This window comes from Rhinolophus sinicus, chromosome 8 (assembly GCF_057876585.1).
Source record: "Rhinolophus sinicus isolate RSI-liver-muscle chromosome 8, RSI-T2T, whole genome shotgun sequence".
In the NCBI taxonomy this organism is placed as follows: Eukaryota; Metazoa; Chordata; class Mammalia; order Chiroptera; family Rhinolophidae; genus Rhinolophus; species Rhinolophus sinicus.
Window position 1 is genome coordinate 59,154,808 of NC_142508.1, and position 19,155 is coordinate 59,173,962.

The 19,155-nt window shown below is 36.5% G+C and overlaps 1 protein-coding gene across 3 annotated transcripts in view; it reads right to left on the reverse strand.

Moving 5' to 3' along the window:
* Nucleotides 1-3,007: 3,007 nt before the first annotated feature.
* Nucleotides 3,008-19,155, reverse strand: part of CNTNAP4 (contactin associated protein family member 4) — a 237,473-nt gene continuing 221,325 nt past the window's right edge. For 2 of the 3 annotated variants that reach the window (XM_074314549.2, XM_019710883.3), the window contains 3 exons: nt 10,246-10,464; nt 9,846-9,917; nt 5,285-5,616 (listed from right to left, as the gene is read on the reverse strand). In XM_074314549.2, coding sequence (XP_074170650.2) covers nt 5,423-5,616; nt 9,846-9,917; nt 10,246-10,464 — 485 coding nt within the window. In that variant the 3' untranslated portion in view covers nt 5,285-5,422. Of the gene's footprint in view, nt 5,617-9,845; nt 9,918-10,245; nt 10,465-19,155 lie in introns of all 3 variants that reach the window. The other variant, XM_019710874.3, reaches the window with a different exon arrangement.

The following is a 19,155-nucleotide window of genomic DNA, read 5'->3' on the forward strand; positions in this document are numbered from 1 at the left end:
CACGAGCTCCCACCCATCGGGACTGATGTAGCTACTCCCACTCCTGAAGGTTCACATGGGCAGCAGCATTCCTTCCCCAAAATGGTTCCCCTCTACGTGGACACCAAGTCTGTGGCAAGTTGACTACATCAGATCTTTTCTATCCTGGAAGGGACAGAGATTACTTTTGCTTAGAATCATTACTCATCTCAGCTATGGGTTGCCTTTCGTGCCTGCAAAGCATCAGCCAACACTACCTTTTGAGGACCTACTAGAACCTCTGAGGGGGTGGAACGGCCAGCATGTCTCCTGGTGCTCACGCCCTCAAGTCTTTGCTGTAACGTGAATCTTTGGCTGATGTAATGCAATGTTGGAGGCTATGTCAGGCGTAATTGTCCCTGAACAGCAAAAACAGGTAGAGTTGCTGTTACACTATGGGGGCAGGAAGAATATGTTTGGCACGTAGACACTCTTTTGGCCAATTTTAATGGTAAATGCAACTTGCAGCAGCCACAGCCTGAGAAGGTCATCGTAGACAAGGGTTAAGTTCTTTGCAGAGCTGTCATCTGGAGATATGAGAGTCTGGTATGGTTTGTAGAGGAAGGAGAGGATGAGTCCCAGGTGCAGACAAGAGAGCACCTATAGGGCAGGGGCTGTGGTGTGTTCCATCCTCTTTCCATGTGGAAGTTTCCCCTGGGAAGTGAGGCTTACCAGATTCCTGAAGAAGCTTCTCCCAGATCTTGTATGAAGCAGGTGGATCTGAGCAACGTAGGCCTGGACCCTCAGGGATGCTGAACTGTACCACCTAGATCCCTGCTTCGGGACTAAATGACGTATTTCCCCAGGCGCTGAGGAGGTTTGTCATCTCTCTTCAGGACCTTCCTAAGCTGAAGAGAGCTGTCTGTCCAAGTTCATGCTCACTTCACCAGGCAGTGAACACCCAAAGTCTGGGTGATACAAAGACTAAAGACCCAGTCCCCTCATGTCAACTCAGCACACCTTTAAAAGTGGCCATATCGACAGGGTTGGCTGAGCCCTTGTGGCAATGGCACCACATCCCAACTTCTCCATCTGCCCCAGCTTGCATCATCCTTTCCCATACAGATGTTGATCTCTATTGCACTCCCAAACAAAGGTCCTTCATTATACTCTCTGTCTCAGAGTTTGCTTCCCAGGGACCCCAGTCTGTTATAGCATGTAATTAAGAACCATGGAGATAGCTAAAAAGACCCAGCTAAAAGAGCTGAAAGTGATGGGGATGGGATAGAGTAACAGAGAGCTATTTTTCTTTGTAAGATTTCTCATATTATTTGAATTTTAAAATATATGCATGTATTTTTAAAATAAATTTAAATATAATGATGTTATAAATAGGAGAAAGGATAAAAAAGTGAATGCTTTGGAGAAGCCATTATAATTGTGGGTCAAGACTGTTTTCCATCCCATTTTATTTTCATTTGCAAGACTTCAAAGCCAGGCTCCAGGGAACCTATTAATACACTGAAAGTCCAATTCTCTTACCACATTGAATGAAAACTATTTCATATTCCCTTTCTCCTCATTTTGTTTCTTTCTTATATACGTGTATGTCCTCACTCACATGTATCTCCAACACACAGTTAGTGGCTTCTGAACTTTTCCTTCCCTGTTACCACTCTCCATCTTCCAAACTTTGGAAAAGCAGAAGACAAGCAGGTCATATTGAATGTATTTGGTAAATGCATCATTTACTTGCTACATGGATAGGAGAGTCAGTCAACTGAACACGTTTGGATATAAGATGTGTCATCTTCTCTCATAAGGAAAACATTTGATGACTCAAATCAGTCAGAGCTAACTAATATTGTGTATTTCACAAAAACTATATAAAAGTGCTCCAGTGAAAATTCTCTCTCCTAGAGTCAAGGACAATAAACTTATTTTTTTTTTTTTCAAGAAAACCAAATTGATTAATGGCAATGACCATCAAATAAAGGTTTATGTTCATTTTAAAGGATATGGAAAAGATCTGAACTATAGGTCATTCTGGACAAAGAGGATATCAAGATTCTTCAAATTTTCTACACCACTAAATAGCCGAAGTTCCAGGTCTTTGAAACACTAGATCAGCGAAATGTGGAGTGAAAGGAAATTCTAGTCACAGCTTCACCACGTACATGCTGCTACATGTCCCCTCGGGAGCATCACCTCATATATCTGCGTCTTGGACATTTTATCTGTAAAACTGAGTTATCCACACTAAATAATACATCGGTGCTCTCCAGTTGCATGATGGACCCTGTTCCAAGTTTCTGATACAGATGAAGGACAATACCATCTAACAAAAGATCATTTTAAATGACTGGATTCTGTTTGGTCGGTTGTCTGATTGATTCTTCTTCCTGCTGTCTTTAACTTACCATCTAAAGAATTTATTAAACATGCTTTAAAGAGCAACACTTGGGAAAGGATTAAAAAAGAAAATGGAGCTATTTCCTAGAGTGGACAATTTCAGTGGGCCATTTCAGTGGCATGGTTTAATTAAGATGCCTTTTCCCACGGATGACCCCCACTTCATATGCCACACTAACTCCACTCTATTTGTGTACTGCACATTTTAATTTAATCAGATTTGGAAAATTTAAGTCTTCTCAAAACGAGAATGTTAATTATATATAGTTTTCATTTGAAATCACAAAGACTTTTTTTCTAACTTTTGTATTACAGCAGGGTGCATTTTTCCATATAATCCTGTGTATCTATATAGTGCTCATTGGCCACGCTCTCTACAGAAGCAAAAGGACATCACTCAATTGAAATACATAAGAAACAAACAACTGCCAACAGTCAAATAATTGTTCTCTGGCAAAACTTAAAATCTAGTTTAACTTTCTTTACTTGTTACAATTAGTAAACACTTTTCTATTTTTTCTTTCATTTTTAAGTCCACTTAAAAGAAAAAATATATATTATAAATGCAGCTTTTGTTAACAATTCATAATAATCACAGGAGGTACCAAAAGGTTTAAAAACCACACATACCAGTAAAGAAGGCATACATCTACACATATTTTTACTGTTTTGAGAAAAAAAAAATCCAGTATAATTTCCTCATTTTAAACTTTTATACAATGTCTCTTAAAATATATTGTGCATTTAAATTCAAAACTGCATTTTATTAAGAGAAAAAGAAGGGAAAGGTTACAAAATAGGAAATGAAAATCATGGCATGTGATGTATCAATGCATTTTGCTGCCATAATGTTGCAGTTTCCAGCAGTGCAGACCACAGAGTGCTATGAGGCTTCACTATCTACAAACCTGTCTCTATGCTGCTCCCAACCAGGCGAATGCTGCTACTATAAAACATGAACACTTGTAAAAGATTCAGGGCTGTTATAATGTTTGTATTCAGTTTTGTACCAAATAAAAACTACCATTTCTGTGTTCAGTCCTTTGCTACACACCACATGAGCCTTTCAATTGAAAAACAAAACAGAAAAGTATGCTATTTGTCAACATAAGTGCTTCATAAACTGCTATGTTAATTCATATCCTTAAGATTTAGTCAGGCATTTACAGACACGTCCAAATGGACACGGTGCGATGAAAAAAGACAGACAGGTTTTATAAGGAGAGTTAAGAAGTAAAATAAGATGCTTAATTCACATATTTCCAAATTATTCTGGTGTAGATAACTAAGGAATCCAATTTTCCTTGGCAAGCACCTAAAAAGTGTGAGTATAAATAGCAGAGTGCCTTTATTACATAATTGGCATGTGGAATTCAAAGATAGTTACATGCAAACATCTTGTTTACATGACTACAAAATTAATTATTGTGTCGGTTTCATAAGGTTATTGATAATTCTTTAATCTCCTGGAATGTATACATCATCTAAACAGAATGCACTAGTTAGTTGGTTATACTGATTTTTGGTACTTTCTGTTAAATGTACCCCATTGTTATAAGTGTAGCCCATCATTGTAAATGAGAAGTGACTAGAAAGACACACCTGGTATATGTCATATAATACCGTGTTTCCCTGAAAATAAGACCTAGCCGGACAATCAGCTCTAATGCATCTTTTGGAGCAAAACTTAATATAAGACCCGGTCTTATTTTACTATAATATAAGACTGGGTCTTATGTAATATTATATAAGTCCCGGTCTTATATTAATTTTTGCTCCAAAAGATGCAGTAGAGCTGATTGTCTGGCTAGGTCTTATTTTCGGGGAAACACAGTATGTCATCACCGTTTAGAATGAGCAGCCTTTAATCACTCTACTGGTTTTGTAGAAAGGGGCATGGTTGCTGTTTATATTTCAAAATGTCTGTCCTGGAGATCAGTGCACAGCAAAATGTATACCTGAAGGGGTATATATTTTAGAATGGGGAATGGAACGCTACACTTTAAAGTGTCTCTTTTTTTTTTCCTAATACATAAGACCATGGAATATAGTCAAAGGAGATCAAAGGAAAGTTGGTGATAAACTTTAGGAAAACAGAAGTATAAATCTATAAAGAAAACAGACATAACATTTGGGGAAAATATTCTCAGAAGTATATTTCATTTGAGATATTGCAGTTGTAAATAAAAATAAGTTTCTGCAGAGTTAAGAGTTGTGTTGTCATATCAACAAGTTTAGTTGCAAACATTTCATAATCCTTAGGACATTGGCATTAGCCAGGGTCTTAACTACTGCCATACCAAATGATGATAGCAAATTAAATAGAAAAAATTTTATAAGGCCAGACATCACACACTGACAGCCAACACACTTTCTGAGTCTTGTTACATATGAATTCTATGTTCACAGCTGAATTCTGACACTCAAAAACCTAACACATTAAAAATCATTAAGAACAGTCAAATAGAAAAAGAGCAATACAAACAAACCAATGACAACGAAACATCTTTCAAGACTATTGATAAATTGTATTGAATGTAATACAGAGAAAGGCAAAGGGGTTTGTTTAAATGCTTTTGGCCACGGAAGATGCAAACACCAGCCAAATAGGATCTTAGAAGCATTTCCAGGTCTATGAATAACACCATGGGAACACTAAAGCAAACACAGCATATGTTCTCAAATAAAGCAAGGTCATTATAGTCCAATTTTGATATTTACCTCTAACAAATCTTATGCTGAGAGAGCGGGGCTACAGTTTTAAAAACCACAGTCATCACGTGAGTTAAACTTCTGCGTTAGATCATATCAGAACCATTGGAAATTAACAGCAATATTTAATTCCTTGTTATGAGGAATGACTGCCATGGGAAATGTGTCACTGGATGAGGCTTCCTGGAACCACCTCACGTCTGGCTATGACAAGATGGCAGTTCTGCAAATCCATTGCTGGTACATTCAATGTAAAAACATCTTTTTTTTTCCTGTCCATTGACAGCCCCTCGCTATTAAAACACACTGTCGTAACTGTAAGTTAAACCACAGCTACCAATCAGAAGAAGTACTCTTTCTGATTTTCACTGACTGCATTTTGTATATTAAGCTCACTTTTCAAAACAGCCTCAGCACTGTCTACATTTTCTGACCTTTTTGCCTCATTTCTTTTGTATAACCTTTTCTGCTGATAAATGCGGACAGCTATGGCAGTGATACACAGCAAGATAAAGACCACAACAGCTATCAAACCTAGTGAGAGAAGAGAAAAGAAATACCAAGTCAGAATTTTCATCTGAACAGAAACTGTGTTGACTTCATTGTTTAATAAGTCATAGTAAAATTACTTGCTATGCAAATCACGCATCTAGTATATATAAATTGGAAATATCAAAACTTTACGTTATTTCTTGATCAGGTGGTATCATAATATATTGAGCTTACTTCTGAGTTCTATTTACCTTGTGGGTTTGCCTCCAGTTATTCTGAAAGCATAGTATATTGGATTTATGTAGTGCATTTATATTTAATAACAAAGATGGTCTCTAAGACCATGTGGTCACTTCATACCAATACTCGGACAAGTTTTAATTATTTTGAAATTATAGAGTAGTAGTAACACCATAAAATAATTAAATGTGTTTTTATACTTAAATATGTAAACATTAGAATGAAGTTCATTTTCTTATTTTCTTTTTTTTTAATTTATTGGGGTGACAATTGTTAGTAAAATTACATAGATTTCAGGTGAATGAAGTTCATTTTCAAATCATTTGTCCTAGGCTGAATAGCAGGAATAGGTTCTGCTCATGAATAATCCTGAATAATGAATATTGATACTGATATATAGGTATATTTAGATTATTTCTATATGAGGCATATGAAACATCTGGTTGTCAATGAAAAATTTAAATACTACAATTGCTGGCTGTGCCAGTGGTTATCAACCCTGGCATTACATGAGGTCAGTAGTCTCAAAAGTGTGATCTATGAATTCCTGGGGGTCCCCAGGACACTGTGAGGGGTTCTATAGGGTCAAAACTATTTTCATAGTAATACTAAGATGGCTTTCTCACTGAATTGATATATCCATGAATACCGCAAAACAAGGTTGAGGAAGTTTTCTGGGTCCTTCGGGTGAATTAAGGCAAGACCACCAAACCTAAGATCGGCGGCTGAAAACAGTAGAAGGCTTGCACTGCCAAGCCATCTCAGGGAAAAGAAAATAAACATTTAAGAGTGTCCCTGGTGAAGACCTGAAAATTACTCATTTTATTAAATCTTGGCCTTTGACTACAAGTTTTAACACTTTGGGTAATTGAATGGATAGTATACATAAAGTCCTTCTGGCCCATCCTGAAATATGACGGCTGTCTCCAGGAAACGTGCGCGTGTGAACATCTGAATTGTGTGAGCTGAACTGATTGCTTTTTGCTTCTTGGAGCACTGTTTGCATTTGAAAGAGCAACTCATAGTCAAACTATGGTTGCTTTGACTTGGATATTTGGCAGATGTTTTCTCCAAAATGAATGAAGTTTCATTTTAGAACGAAGTCTGTCGCTTCATGAATGACGGACAACATATGTTGTTGCCAGTGATAAATTCAAGCTTTTACATGAAAAATAGAATTTGGAAAACTATTGTCTGTCACCAAGAGTTGGAGAGTGTCCTCATACTTAGACGTTTCTGAGGAGATCCGTGGAATTATTAACTAATATAGTTTTTTTAGACAAAAGTAGGCATAATGAAAATGGCAGTGTAGATGGGCTCTCCTATTTAAAACTAGGACTCTTTGTTTTAGCTTAAATTAGGTGTAAACAACTCTAATGGAGTCCAACCAAGCCAAATCCAGGAAAGGTCTCATCAATCACAGTGGACTCCTGAGCACATGATTTCGGGGTCAAATTCACTATCACTAATCACAATATTGCCAACAGCTAAGCCGATTTTTGACTAGGTCAGCCTTATCTGAGAAGGATAGTAATTCCTTGCTGATAAATTTAATACAAGTGTGGTGACCAAATTCTGCACTTCAAATCTGAAGAATTTACTAATGGGTGTGGTTACTTTTTTGTTATTATTAGCCAGGTTAATAAATAATAATTCTAATCAGAATATCCATGTGTTGTTATACTTTGCCTCTTATCTTAGGAAAGTAATCAGAGGAATTGTTATAAATATTTCTATTGTCTGGTTGTAGGTTCTTTGTTTAAAGGTGAAGAACTGGTGAAGACATTCTAGAGAGCAGGCTTCTGCAATTGTAAAATAAACATCACATGGGCCCCGAGAGGACATCCATTCAAAATCATGGATGGACTCTGGAAGTAGTTTGCTCCATGTATGTGATTTATATCCTTTAGTTTGGAGAAGAGGTTATGTCAGGATTTGTCATGTCCAAGAAAAATCTTGATCTAACCTGTTACACAAACAAAACAAAACAACAAAAGATGTTTTAAATAAAATATAGCCAACTACTGCATTCTATGGCATTGCCATTTGAAACTCTGTGTGAATGTGTTTTTATGAGGAAATTATGTAGCTTTTTCTCTATGTAAATCTGACCATCCATCTCTGTGCAGCCTGGCCAGAAACCCTCAGCAGTGTCTGGGTCACCAGCTTTTAAATGTCTTATTAAATCAATTTCCCATCTTACATTATTCAGTGTTTTGTAACTGAAGACAAGATTGTCTCAAATGGAGAACATTGGGGAATTATCCAATTTGGAAAATCCTTCAATGGGTTAATTATTGTTACACAGTGGGTGCAATTTATGAGTAACTAGACAACGGTTGAAGAATTCTACCACCATGCTACCAGACGGGGAAATACACTAGAGGATGATATTCTGTGATTTAGTAGATAAATTGCACATGGTATCAGACAAGGCCTTCTGAGCTTCGATGGCCATGACCAGCTGCTCTGCTTCTGAAACTCAGTCCCTGAAATAATCAAAAGCAGACACCAGATCGGTAGACCCTGGTGAGTCCCTGGGCTGCAAACCTTCCATATTGTCTTCCTCTGATCTATGCATTTGAATCAAGTAAAAATTTCACAGGTGACCTATAATTTGTTTTCATTTCAAAATAACACAGAATGACTTATCAACACACCTCTCCATTACTCTGTAAACCTTGCCTATGATTATATAATCACTCCCTATTTATATCTAGCTCTATCTATATTTCCCTATATCTGTACAAGGTAAATGTATAGAAAGCACCATTGTGAGATGGAGACAATTTGTTTCACTAGGAACCCTGGTTTAAAATGTTGAGCTGATATGAAATGCTACAGCTTGAAGTGAATTTTTACCATGTAATGTATTAATAATATATTAATGTATTTCTTTTAGACATGTAGTTGTTACCTACTCTTCTAGCAGGGATTTTGTTTTTTTTGCTTGCTGTATTAATAATTGGAGACCCTATTTTAGGTATTTTTAATTTATACACCATTAATTTGATAAAAAGAAAAGCAACTGAAATAGCAGTGGGGATGTTAATATCCTCAGTGGGGATTTTAATAGCCCCACAAAGATTTGACTAGAACTGTACTCTGTCTAAATAAAATCCTAACTACTTGAAGGATGTTGATGTCTAGATGAGTAAGGCTATGAAAAATAAAACCAACTGGATCAGGCATAAAGCCCACATAAGTTGCCCAAGTATGTGAGTAAATACATTATCTTGCAATGTAATAAAATAATTGTTTATTTTTTATGTCCATATCATGCGCAGAGTGTGGGGAAAAGGTGAACCACTTAACATTTCAATAATTTGATTAATAACATCCTTAAAACCATTAATCTGGAAGAAAAGAAGTTTATTTGGAGGGTTGGTTTTGAATAAATTATACCTCTGAGAATGTGCTCTTTCATTACCAGGAAGAGATACTTTTAAAATTTTTTTGTTAATTCTGTAATGTAAAATAACTATGAATGACTTTTATCCCATTTACCTAACATTTGATAAAACTGCAACTAAAAGTGTAATCTTCATTGATGCGAGCATTTAAACCATGAAAAAGTCTGTTTTATTAAGTATTAAGGCAACAAAATATATATTTCTAATGTTAATCTCAGGGTTTTTTCTACTTTTTACATAAACCCCTGCAGAAACAGTGATATGTCCAAGAATCCATCAAAAATAATACTTCCTGAAATATACTCAGAATTATCTAGGGAATGTAGATAGCCATTTTCAATTCATTATTATACAGTTTAGCAACAATTCTTTAAGTGTGATGCTTCAGTGAAATTATCAATTATTTATACTGAAAATCTCCAAGGAAGCTGGGAATTCAGGAAGACTATACGACAATCCAGTACAAATAATAAACCACCCCCAATTATCTCAGGATTCAGTCGTAATACTTAGGATATCTATAGATTCTTCGTACATAATTTATTTAATGCTAAATATTAATCATTACTAGTTATGATAATAAGTACCAAAGAAGAGCTCATTCATGCTTTCTATTACCTCCAATTACTGCAGAGTCATTTTTGATTGCATTAGCTCGGGGTTCTCTGTCATCTCTTGTTCCAGAATGATCTGCAATTAAAGGACAAAGACAAAGAAAGGAGAGGGGGTGATATAGGCAAGTAAGAAGGAGAAATTTTATAAAACTTCATAAATATTTTAAACCAGAACAGAATTTTGTAGGTCAAAGGGGATCTCTGTCATTTTAAACTTAAGCAATGTCAGCTGCAATGGCATAAGAGAGTCTCTGGAAAAGAAACAGACAAGAGAACTGACAGTTATACAAAAATCCATTTTAAGAAACCATTTCAAGTATGGAGCATCAATGGCAACATCAGAAGATTTTAAATCCCATGGCCAAGCTGTGTTTGTGACTGGGTAAAGAAGACCCATATGCTACCTGCAAAGGAGTGCGTCCTTTCCCTTGTTGTGGCATCAGTGCCAGCCTGGGACACACAGCTGGACTCTGTCACATGTCCCGAGACAGTGATGAGGGCTGGGCGGCTGGGGTGCAGGGCGGCCTTCAGAGGGGCCACGTGGCTGACCTGCACTGCAGAGAGACAGCCCAGGAAGCCCTGTGCACCAGCCAGCGCCGTCTCCTGGTCAATACCACTGGGCTCTGTAAATCCAAAGAAACCGCAATGTTAGCAGTGCAAGTGCAAACGGGAGTGCCATAGATGGAACATTCTGGGTCTCAGAATGCAACGACAGTATATACATACAGCGACTAAATACCTTCTTCTTTTGTCTTTATTAAAAGAGTCAGAATCAGTAAGTCTTTCCACAACAACCGGTAAGACTTTCCAATTAATGGGGGCAAATGGCTAATTAAATATGCCATGACAAACTCTCTTGAAATGATTAAATTCTGCCTAAGAAGGGGTCAGGTTGCAAACTGATGAGGGTTTATGATGATGTTACCACATAGTAGAGGTTATACCCCCAATTTGTTAGGGATTCTCCCTAATTACTCATGAACAGCAGTGAAAACTCATACCTCACTACCTTTTCTCCCTGTTTCACTGTCTGGCTACCACTCAGACAGAAATATCTGTGTGCCCCCTATAGACAGATATATACTACCCCAAATTTAATGAGAGTTTACTTAATATGGGACTATTGTGGAACAGAAATTAGCTGGAATGCCAGAATATTCATTCATAATTTTGCAGTGAAGAATATATTTATATTTTATGCTTGGAGAGAATGAAATATAATAAGGGGAATTAATCATCAAGTTTTAAAGCTCAAAGGTTACCAGACTCCGCTGCATCCATCCACCCAAAATAAAACAGCATGGCTACTCTCCCCTGCATAGCACACGTGTAGACACGGATGACATTTGCATTTTGGTCTCTCTTTTAAAAAAATAATACAACAGATATTAAGTATTTATTGAGTGGTTATTATGTGCTAGTAGGCACTGCTCGAAGGGATTTGCATGTTTGTGTTTAAACCTTACCGTAGCCATGGGTTATCTCATTCTAGTCATACAGACAAGACACTGAGGTTTAGCATTTTCGTGATTTGCCTGAGGTTACACAGTTGCTGGTGTTCATTATGTACTGGGCTCCAGGCCTGTTGGACTTCAAATCACAAACATCTTTTATTTATGAACCACTTTCTGATTGACAGAGTCTTTCCTTTACTCTGCTCATATCTCCTGCAGTGCCTTTTATTTTATTTTATTATTTTATTATTATTATTTACTTATTTATTTTGGCTCGAGGGCAGCTATTCTTGAAGTAATTCTGGGCAACTCAGGTCGGATTGAACCTGTCTTGTGATAACAAGGTCACTTCCTTTTCCTCTATTTTCATTCACATTTTATACCTAATACTAAAACTACTGATGAAATGTTTAGTATCATGAGCATCAGTCTCTATGAAAAGCAATCTGAAAATGAGAGGGATGACGTGACCCTCCTGTAGGGGTGGGGATATGGAATTCAGGCCCAGGCGTTCTAACTCCGGAGGCCAGGTTCTTCTCATCTGATTACCCTGCCTCGGCACACAGACAGCACTGAGACATTATTACTCTGCTGCTCACGTATTAGACTGTGAGCTCCTTGAAAATACGGGTGACCCTCCACACCCAGCACTGCATTGTTCCCTACGAGACATCTCATTAATGTGTACAAACAGAAGAACTGACTTAGTCCCACCACATAGCAGTCACTCATTTGAACTGGATATACATCCACACGTAAAAGGGATCAAATATATGTCGATGGAAGGAGAACTGACTCTGGGTGGTAAGCACACAATGTGATAGCTAGATGATGTAGTATAGAAATGTACACTTGAAACCTATGTAATTTTACTAACCATTGTTACCCCAATAAATTTAATTGAAAAACAAAAAAATATTTTTAGAAAGACAGCATTCTTGCCTTGGAGTTTTGTTGTGTTTTGTTTTATTTTCCTTTAATAAGAAATGAAAAGGAAATACTATACTTCAATAGCAGCATAATCAAAACAGTGCTTTTCACATTTCTTCTACAAGGTTAAAATCTTAAATAAAATTTCTATAGACCTTTAAAAAAATCTTACCTTGTAAACAGCAACAAAAAAATGTAAATAGATAAGATTCATTTCTCTGGTAAAAACCCGTTGTGTAGCAACTTTTAAAAACTACACCTTCAATTTGAAAATATTTTATCTATTATAAATTATTGTATAATAACCTTAAACTCTATAACTTAAAATGGACAGTCAGTTAATACTTATGGTTTTAAGAGCTAAAGACACAGGAAATGAATTCCTTGCAATTCAAGCATCTTGCATTCTAGTGGAGAAGACAGACAATAAACCTAGAAAAAGGAACTAATGGAAATTTTTAAGAGTGATAATGCTATGAAGAAATAAATTAGAAAATGTGATGTAATGTATCTGAAACAGAACTTTATCTTGATAAATGAGGTGACTTTTTTTGCGTCTGTTTTAAGGATTACTCTTTTCACAGCCTGATTCTCTTAGTGGTCTGTAGGTATTACTCCAGCAGCTTCTGGCTCTTTTACTCCTTTCTCAAAATTGTAAGATTTGTTGTAATTTAGGAAATTTCATCAGATTGTCCTTAGGTGTGCATCTTCTCTCATCTATTCTGCATAGATCATAGAGGGCCTTTTAATCTGCAGACACAAGGTGTTTCTTTAGCCTGGAAAATTTCACATATTGTGTGTATCAGTAATGTTTTACCTTCGTCCTTTTACCCTTCTGAGCTGCCGGTTACTCACATTGAGTCTGCATATTCTCTAACGTTTTTTACTTTCTCTAATGATTTCTATCTTTTGGGACTTATTTTCGTGTGGGTCAAGTGTTTCATTCACTTGAATTCACTTGATGAATTCAAGACATCAACAAAGATCATTCTTTCCTGCTGTATTTTTTAGTCTGGAAAAATCATAATTTTTAGTTCCTCAAGGTCTTTTTGTTGACTTATTAGAATTTCCCTCAAGCTCTTGTTTAATTTCACTCAGAATGGCGTCTGTCTCCTTGAATAACTTTATTTTGATAGGGAATGATTCTGGTTGCTTTGGTTTTTCTCCCATTTTACAGCTCTTGAATCTTCTTAAGTATGGGTTTTCTCATCAGCTAGTTGATTCTCAGCATTAATTCCTTAGGTGGCTGAGACCCAGAGAAGGTAGACAGGTTAGCCATCTATGTCAGTGAAACTGCAGGACAAAGCACCCACCCAACCTCGGGATAGAAAGGAATTGGCCCAAATTTCAGGTTGCCCTCGGCAGGATTCAACCTCTCCCCACTCCCACTGGCCTGTTGGGCTAGACAAACAACTCCTTGTTTCAGGGGAGCCAGTGGGTTGGAATTAGAATTAGAAGTGAAGGGGAACTACAGGCCATCTCCCCAGAACAGAGTCCAAACAAAATTAATGGCTATATTAAATTGTTCATAAGCAAAGTTGGCCTTAGAAATATATAGCATCATCCACATTGACAATTATGCTAATAAAGCCAATGAGCAAAAATACATTTTTTTTCCTATTACCTGACTCCTGAAGTGCCAAGTCATGTAAAGGTTAGAAGAGGGAAGGTGGAGGAATTGAAGACAAATGTCTCCTGGTTTACACAAATCCTGATAAGACAATCATGTTTTGGATATTTCTGGTTACAAAAACCCTTAACTGACTCAGATTTTTGGGTATTCTTGCCTATTAAAAAAAAAAATAGCCTCAATTATGTTTTCCAACAGGGAAGGACTTCTATTTTGTTAAGAAAGAAGCCTTTTAACAAAAGACCTACAAGAAACATAGAGTATCAAGGAATTAAAATTTGTATGAAGTGCTTTTCTATTCCTGTTTCTGGAAAGGATATGAAGTAAATGGAAGAACAGTTAAAAGGAGTGCTTCATGAAATCTCTTGTGGTTCTCACAACAACAAAAACAAAAAGCAAAAAAAAACAACCAATAGATAGAACACAAAAACAAACAAAAAATCTCAACTACAAAAAACTGAAAAACAAGACAATATGAAACAAAAATAAATAAAACTCAGAAAACAAATCTAGGTCATTTGGCTATACGCACAAAAAGAGGCCATCTTTTAAAGGTATCTGTAATCCATAGAGATAAAGATAAAGAAGGCTTGCCTGAAAATGGTGCAATGAATCAGGAGAAGCAGGGCTAAAACCCCGAAGGCATTTTTACCATTCTACGCAATTACAACAAGAACAAAAAGAGTTAGTGAAAAAGTAAAACGGCAAAGCAGGCAGCAAACACTGAGGACAGAGGAGCAGTGTTTCATAAAAGGTATTTACTTGCCAACCAAGCCTACTGCTCTGAGAGATAACCTTGAAAACTGACTAATACAAAAGCTATTGATAGTTAGATATCTATCTTGGGGTAACCTGTACTTCTCTTGTGCTTTCAGCATAACCTGTCTCATCGTAAGTGTCATGTGACAAGACATTTACAAAATTTACTTTCTTATGGCTTCCCTTGGCTTTGCAGCAGGTTTGACGTAAAATATCTCAGACTGGAGTTTGTTCCTACAGCTCTTCTGAGGAGATGAAGTAGACATCCTCTTCCCTCTGACCACACACTTTATTTACATCTGGCTTGAATCTCCACTGCAGAAACCTGAGTTACTTCCTGGCTCTGCAGCCTCAGAAGAGATAAATGAGCCCTATGGGCCATTGCCTCTAAATATACCGAAGCTACTGCTCAGAATGAGTAAAAACCATCTTCAGGCTTTTAGAAAACTCTCCTAACATAAAACACAATCCATGAACAGAACTCATAACTTAATTTTACAATGAGCTTTGGGTATAAAAAGAAAATGTAACACAGCCTATTAGTTTGGAGGAAAAGGAACCAAGTTGATTGGATGCAACCTGGTTCTTACCACCACCACCACCATGATCTACCAACAAATTTTTTTGTCGTTGTTCTTGCACCATTACCTCCTTGACATAAAAAAGTAATAAATAGTCATTGTAAACTACACTCCGCCTTTGAACAGTGACTTTTCTGTCATTTTACAATAAGTTAAATTATATCATTATTCAAAATGTGAGCACATTTTCCATGAGAGGTTGTATGCAATTTCAAGATTATGTAATGGTCTTAACTGAGGTGTGTTTTTTTTTTCATGTGGTAGAATTGCAACCCAATAATCGCTTAATAAATTGGCAACACAATTTTATACCTTCAAATTTCCTTTGATTAATTATATCTTAGAGAGATCTCTTTTTATGTTATTTTCCAATAAATAGCTCTCTTAAAGGAGATGATTGAAGAATCATTAACTTTGGCATTGGTATTTAATATATTCTGAATAACGTACTTGACAAAGAAATGACATCAGGCTGTCTGCCTTTTCAGAAGGGGAACCAGAAAGAAAGGAATTGTTTTCTCTCTGTCCTCTAGTACTAATTTCTACAAATAAGGATACACTATAGGAACAATTTTTCCACTCCAATCATCATCAACAAGCATTACTAGCAGATATCAAGCAAGGAGGGTAATCTTTAGGTGACAATATCAAATTGTACTGTGAAGACATGGAAACCATCTCTGACACTCTATTACAATTAACAGACAACACTAGCACAATTTAATTTCACTGCTCTTATTCTGACTAGTTCTACAGATCATTAGACTGGCCTGTCCAGGATCTCTTTGCTGTGGCTGTACCCTCTCTCTGCCCCTAAGGTCCTGTATCCACACCTCTGCCAATTCCTTCCCCTCTCTCTCTCTTCCATCAATGCCTGTTCTTTAACAAATTCACTCACACAATAGTGTCAAGTCCCCCATCGTGGCTTTATTTTTTATTTAATCCTAAGTGCAGGTACATTTTAAAGCATGTTAGTAATTAAAGAAGAGCAATTGCTATCCCCTTTTTATTTTAGAAATTATTCTAGTTTTATCATTGTATGAAGGTTTCTAGATTTGGCCACTGATAAATATATAATTTGGGATTTGTGACTTTCGCTCTTATTGCTTGGTATTTTTTGAAGTGTAAGTAGAGCTCTGTGTTTTATTATGTTTGACAGTCAAATGAAAGTGATGAGAGTGAAGTCATTGTGAAAGAGGTGTACTTGCCCATCCCACCTGGAACACATACATGTGGTTACATGTAACTGACAAAATCCCAATAACTACCATATCATTTCCTCTATAATTAAAATTAGATACTATGCCTCAGTGTCATGAGTGTTCTTTGAATTTCAGACATGACACTTCTGATCTATGCTCATGCATCAGGATGAGGAGAAAAGGTATTTAAGTTTCTAGATCTGTCCAGTTCAGAATAATACGTATAGCTAACTCTCTGGAAATGACTAAAGCAAGGATGAAATCACACCTGCACTGAAGATAGCCTATGACCTGGTTAATTGTGAAGATATTAAAAAATCAACTCAATACAAAACATGATTTTAAAGTAGTTTCTTATAAGACTGTAGCTACACTGTGTATTGAAGATAGTCGATATTTTTAATGGTTAAAATATTCAAAAATCAATCTGATGAATAAAAACATGATTTTAAGTAGTTTTCTTGCTCTAAACTGTACTTCTCTATGAATACTTTCTTTTGAAATAACCAGTCCATTATCTTAAGAGTCATTTCACAATATATTTACAAAATCACAGTGCCCTGAGGTTTCCTTACCTCTAGGCACTGAAGCAAGTTTACATAAAGGATTCCTGACACATTGGGGATTGTTCATAAAGCTCTTCAGTGGAGACTGAGTAGATGGTCTTTCTTTGCTGACTACAGACTTTATTTACATCTGGCCTGAACCTCCATGGCAGTATTCTGAGTCTCCTTCCTGGCTCTGTGGCCTCCAAAGAGAGAAATGATCACTACTGATCATCACTGCTAATACATGAGTGCTACTACTCAGAATGAGTGAAAATAACCTCTGGCTTCTACTTAACAAAAATCATAAAACCAGTCTAATATACAAAAGAATCCAAAGCTTCATTTGATTGTGAATCAGGAATACAAAAACCAAATTTAATGTATTCTACTCATGATAGGAGGATCTGAGCTGAGCTGCTTGGCTAATGCCTTGGTCTTTCTTCCAGAGCTGCCAACTACTAATACATTATTATGGCCAAAGTTAGTGAGTCCTTAAATATTTTAAGTGTAATAGGGACTTAGGGATGGTTTCCATGTCATCATCGTATAGTTTGCTGTTGTTGTTTTTTTTTAATTTACCCTCCTTTCTCAATATCTGCAAGTAATGTTTATTAACGGTGGCGTAATCCAATTATCCCCATAGTTCTTCCTAAATTTAAGAAATGAGTTCTGGAGAAAGTTGAGAGTGTAAAGTATTTCCTTTGTTTCTAGGTTTTCATCTGAAATGGCAGTGGATGGTCATATACTTAAACCTTTGGTTGAAAATGGAGGCAAATTTCAACTCCAAAACAGTAACTGGTCAATGTTTATATTCTGTTCCCTTAACATAAATATTCAGAGACTATAAAATGGTACAAAAATTTTAATTTATTTTAATTTGGAGGGTGATTGGGAACTATTTTATCAAAAGCGACATAAGGTGTATTATACTCAATTAGATACTGAGGAACGTTTTGTATCACAATTACCTGTATGCCTACTATCCATCAGTTCCGTGAAGGCAGATGCAGTGTATCCCTTGCTGAGTGGCTTTCTCTCAGCAGGTAACCACCACAGGTGGTACACAACAGGTAACCACAAAGTAGGTGCTAGTGAATCAGTGAGCCAAACCAGCTTACAAAAATGAAAACCATATTTGGTAAGCATGGGGACAAGGAGAACGCGTCTTGCAGACCTCTAACTTGAGGAGAGTAATTGGCCAAGGACCCCAGCTGCTGGGCTCAGAAAAGCATTGTCATACTTGGACCAAGGTCATACTTCCACTCGGCTGCTCCTGGCCATTGGCTGATCACAGCAGGGACTCTAAGGCAGGCCTGTGCTTGGGAAACATGGGACTCCTCTGGTGACTGACTGACTCAAGGTTTCCCCAAAGGCTTCCCAACCTTTCTCAGACTGCACAGAAGTCTAGGATACTTCTGTCTAGCTTTCCCTCCCCTTCTCCTTCATTTGGAGGCAGACTGGCATGACCATCTGATGGCTCTGCTGGTCTTGACCAGCACCGCCCCCCATTCTCTCTTAATAAAATCCTCACATGGTTAATTTTGCCTTGGCAACTGCTTCTTGGAGGACCTGGACTAACATAAGAGACTTCAAGATTGAGCAAGTCTCTGGAAAATTAATACTCCCATTTTAGCAATTAATATATGCTATATTAAAATATAATAATAGTCTACATAACATTTTATTGTAATGTCATATACCATGCCAAGTTTGACCATAAATTATTAGTCTCCTTTGGATTGAACTCAGAATTCAAAGGAAGTAGAATTGGTCCTTGGTCAAGATCTACACCTTATGCACATGCCAAATAAATTATTTCTTATACTTTTAGGAGAATAAGTAGAAGTTCATTGCTGAATTTGGACTTTATTCTTATTTTTTAGCATGAGAATATGTATTTGAGTAATATGCTATACTTGTAAAAACATTAACATCTTTAATTCCATACTAATCTCCCCTATTTACAAAAATGGAAACAAATATTTATAAAATGAATGTATTAGTCTCCTGTTTGATTAATGCAATCCTCCTCATAGAATGAAGATCATTTTCCCAATTGTTTTATAATATCTTTAACATATTTCTACTCACAAAAAAATATTTTCATCAGTAACTCCGGTGTTAAATTTGAAGATATTATTTATTCAAAAATACAATTTTATCAGCACTATGCATAATTGTTAGAATTTTCTATCTTGCATTTTACATTT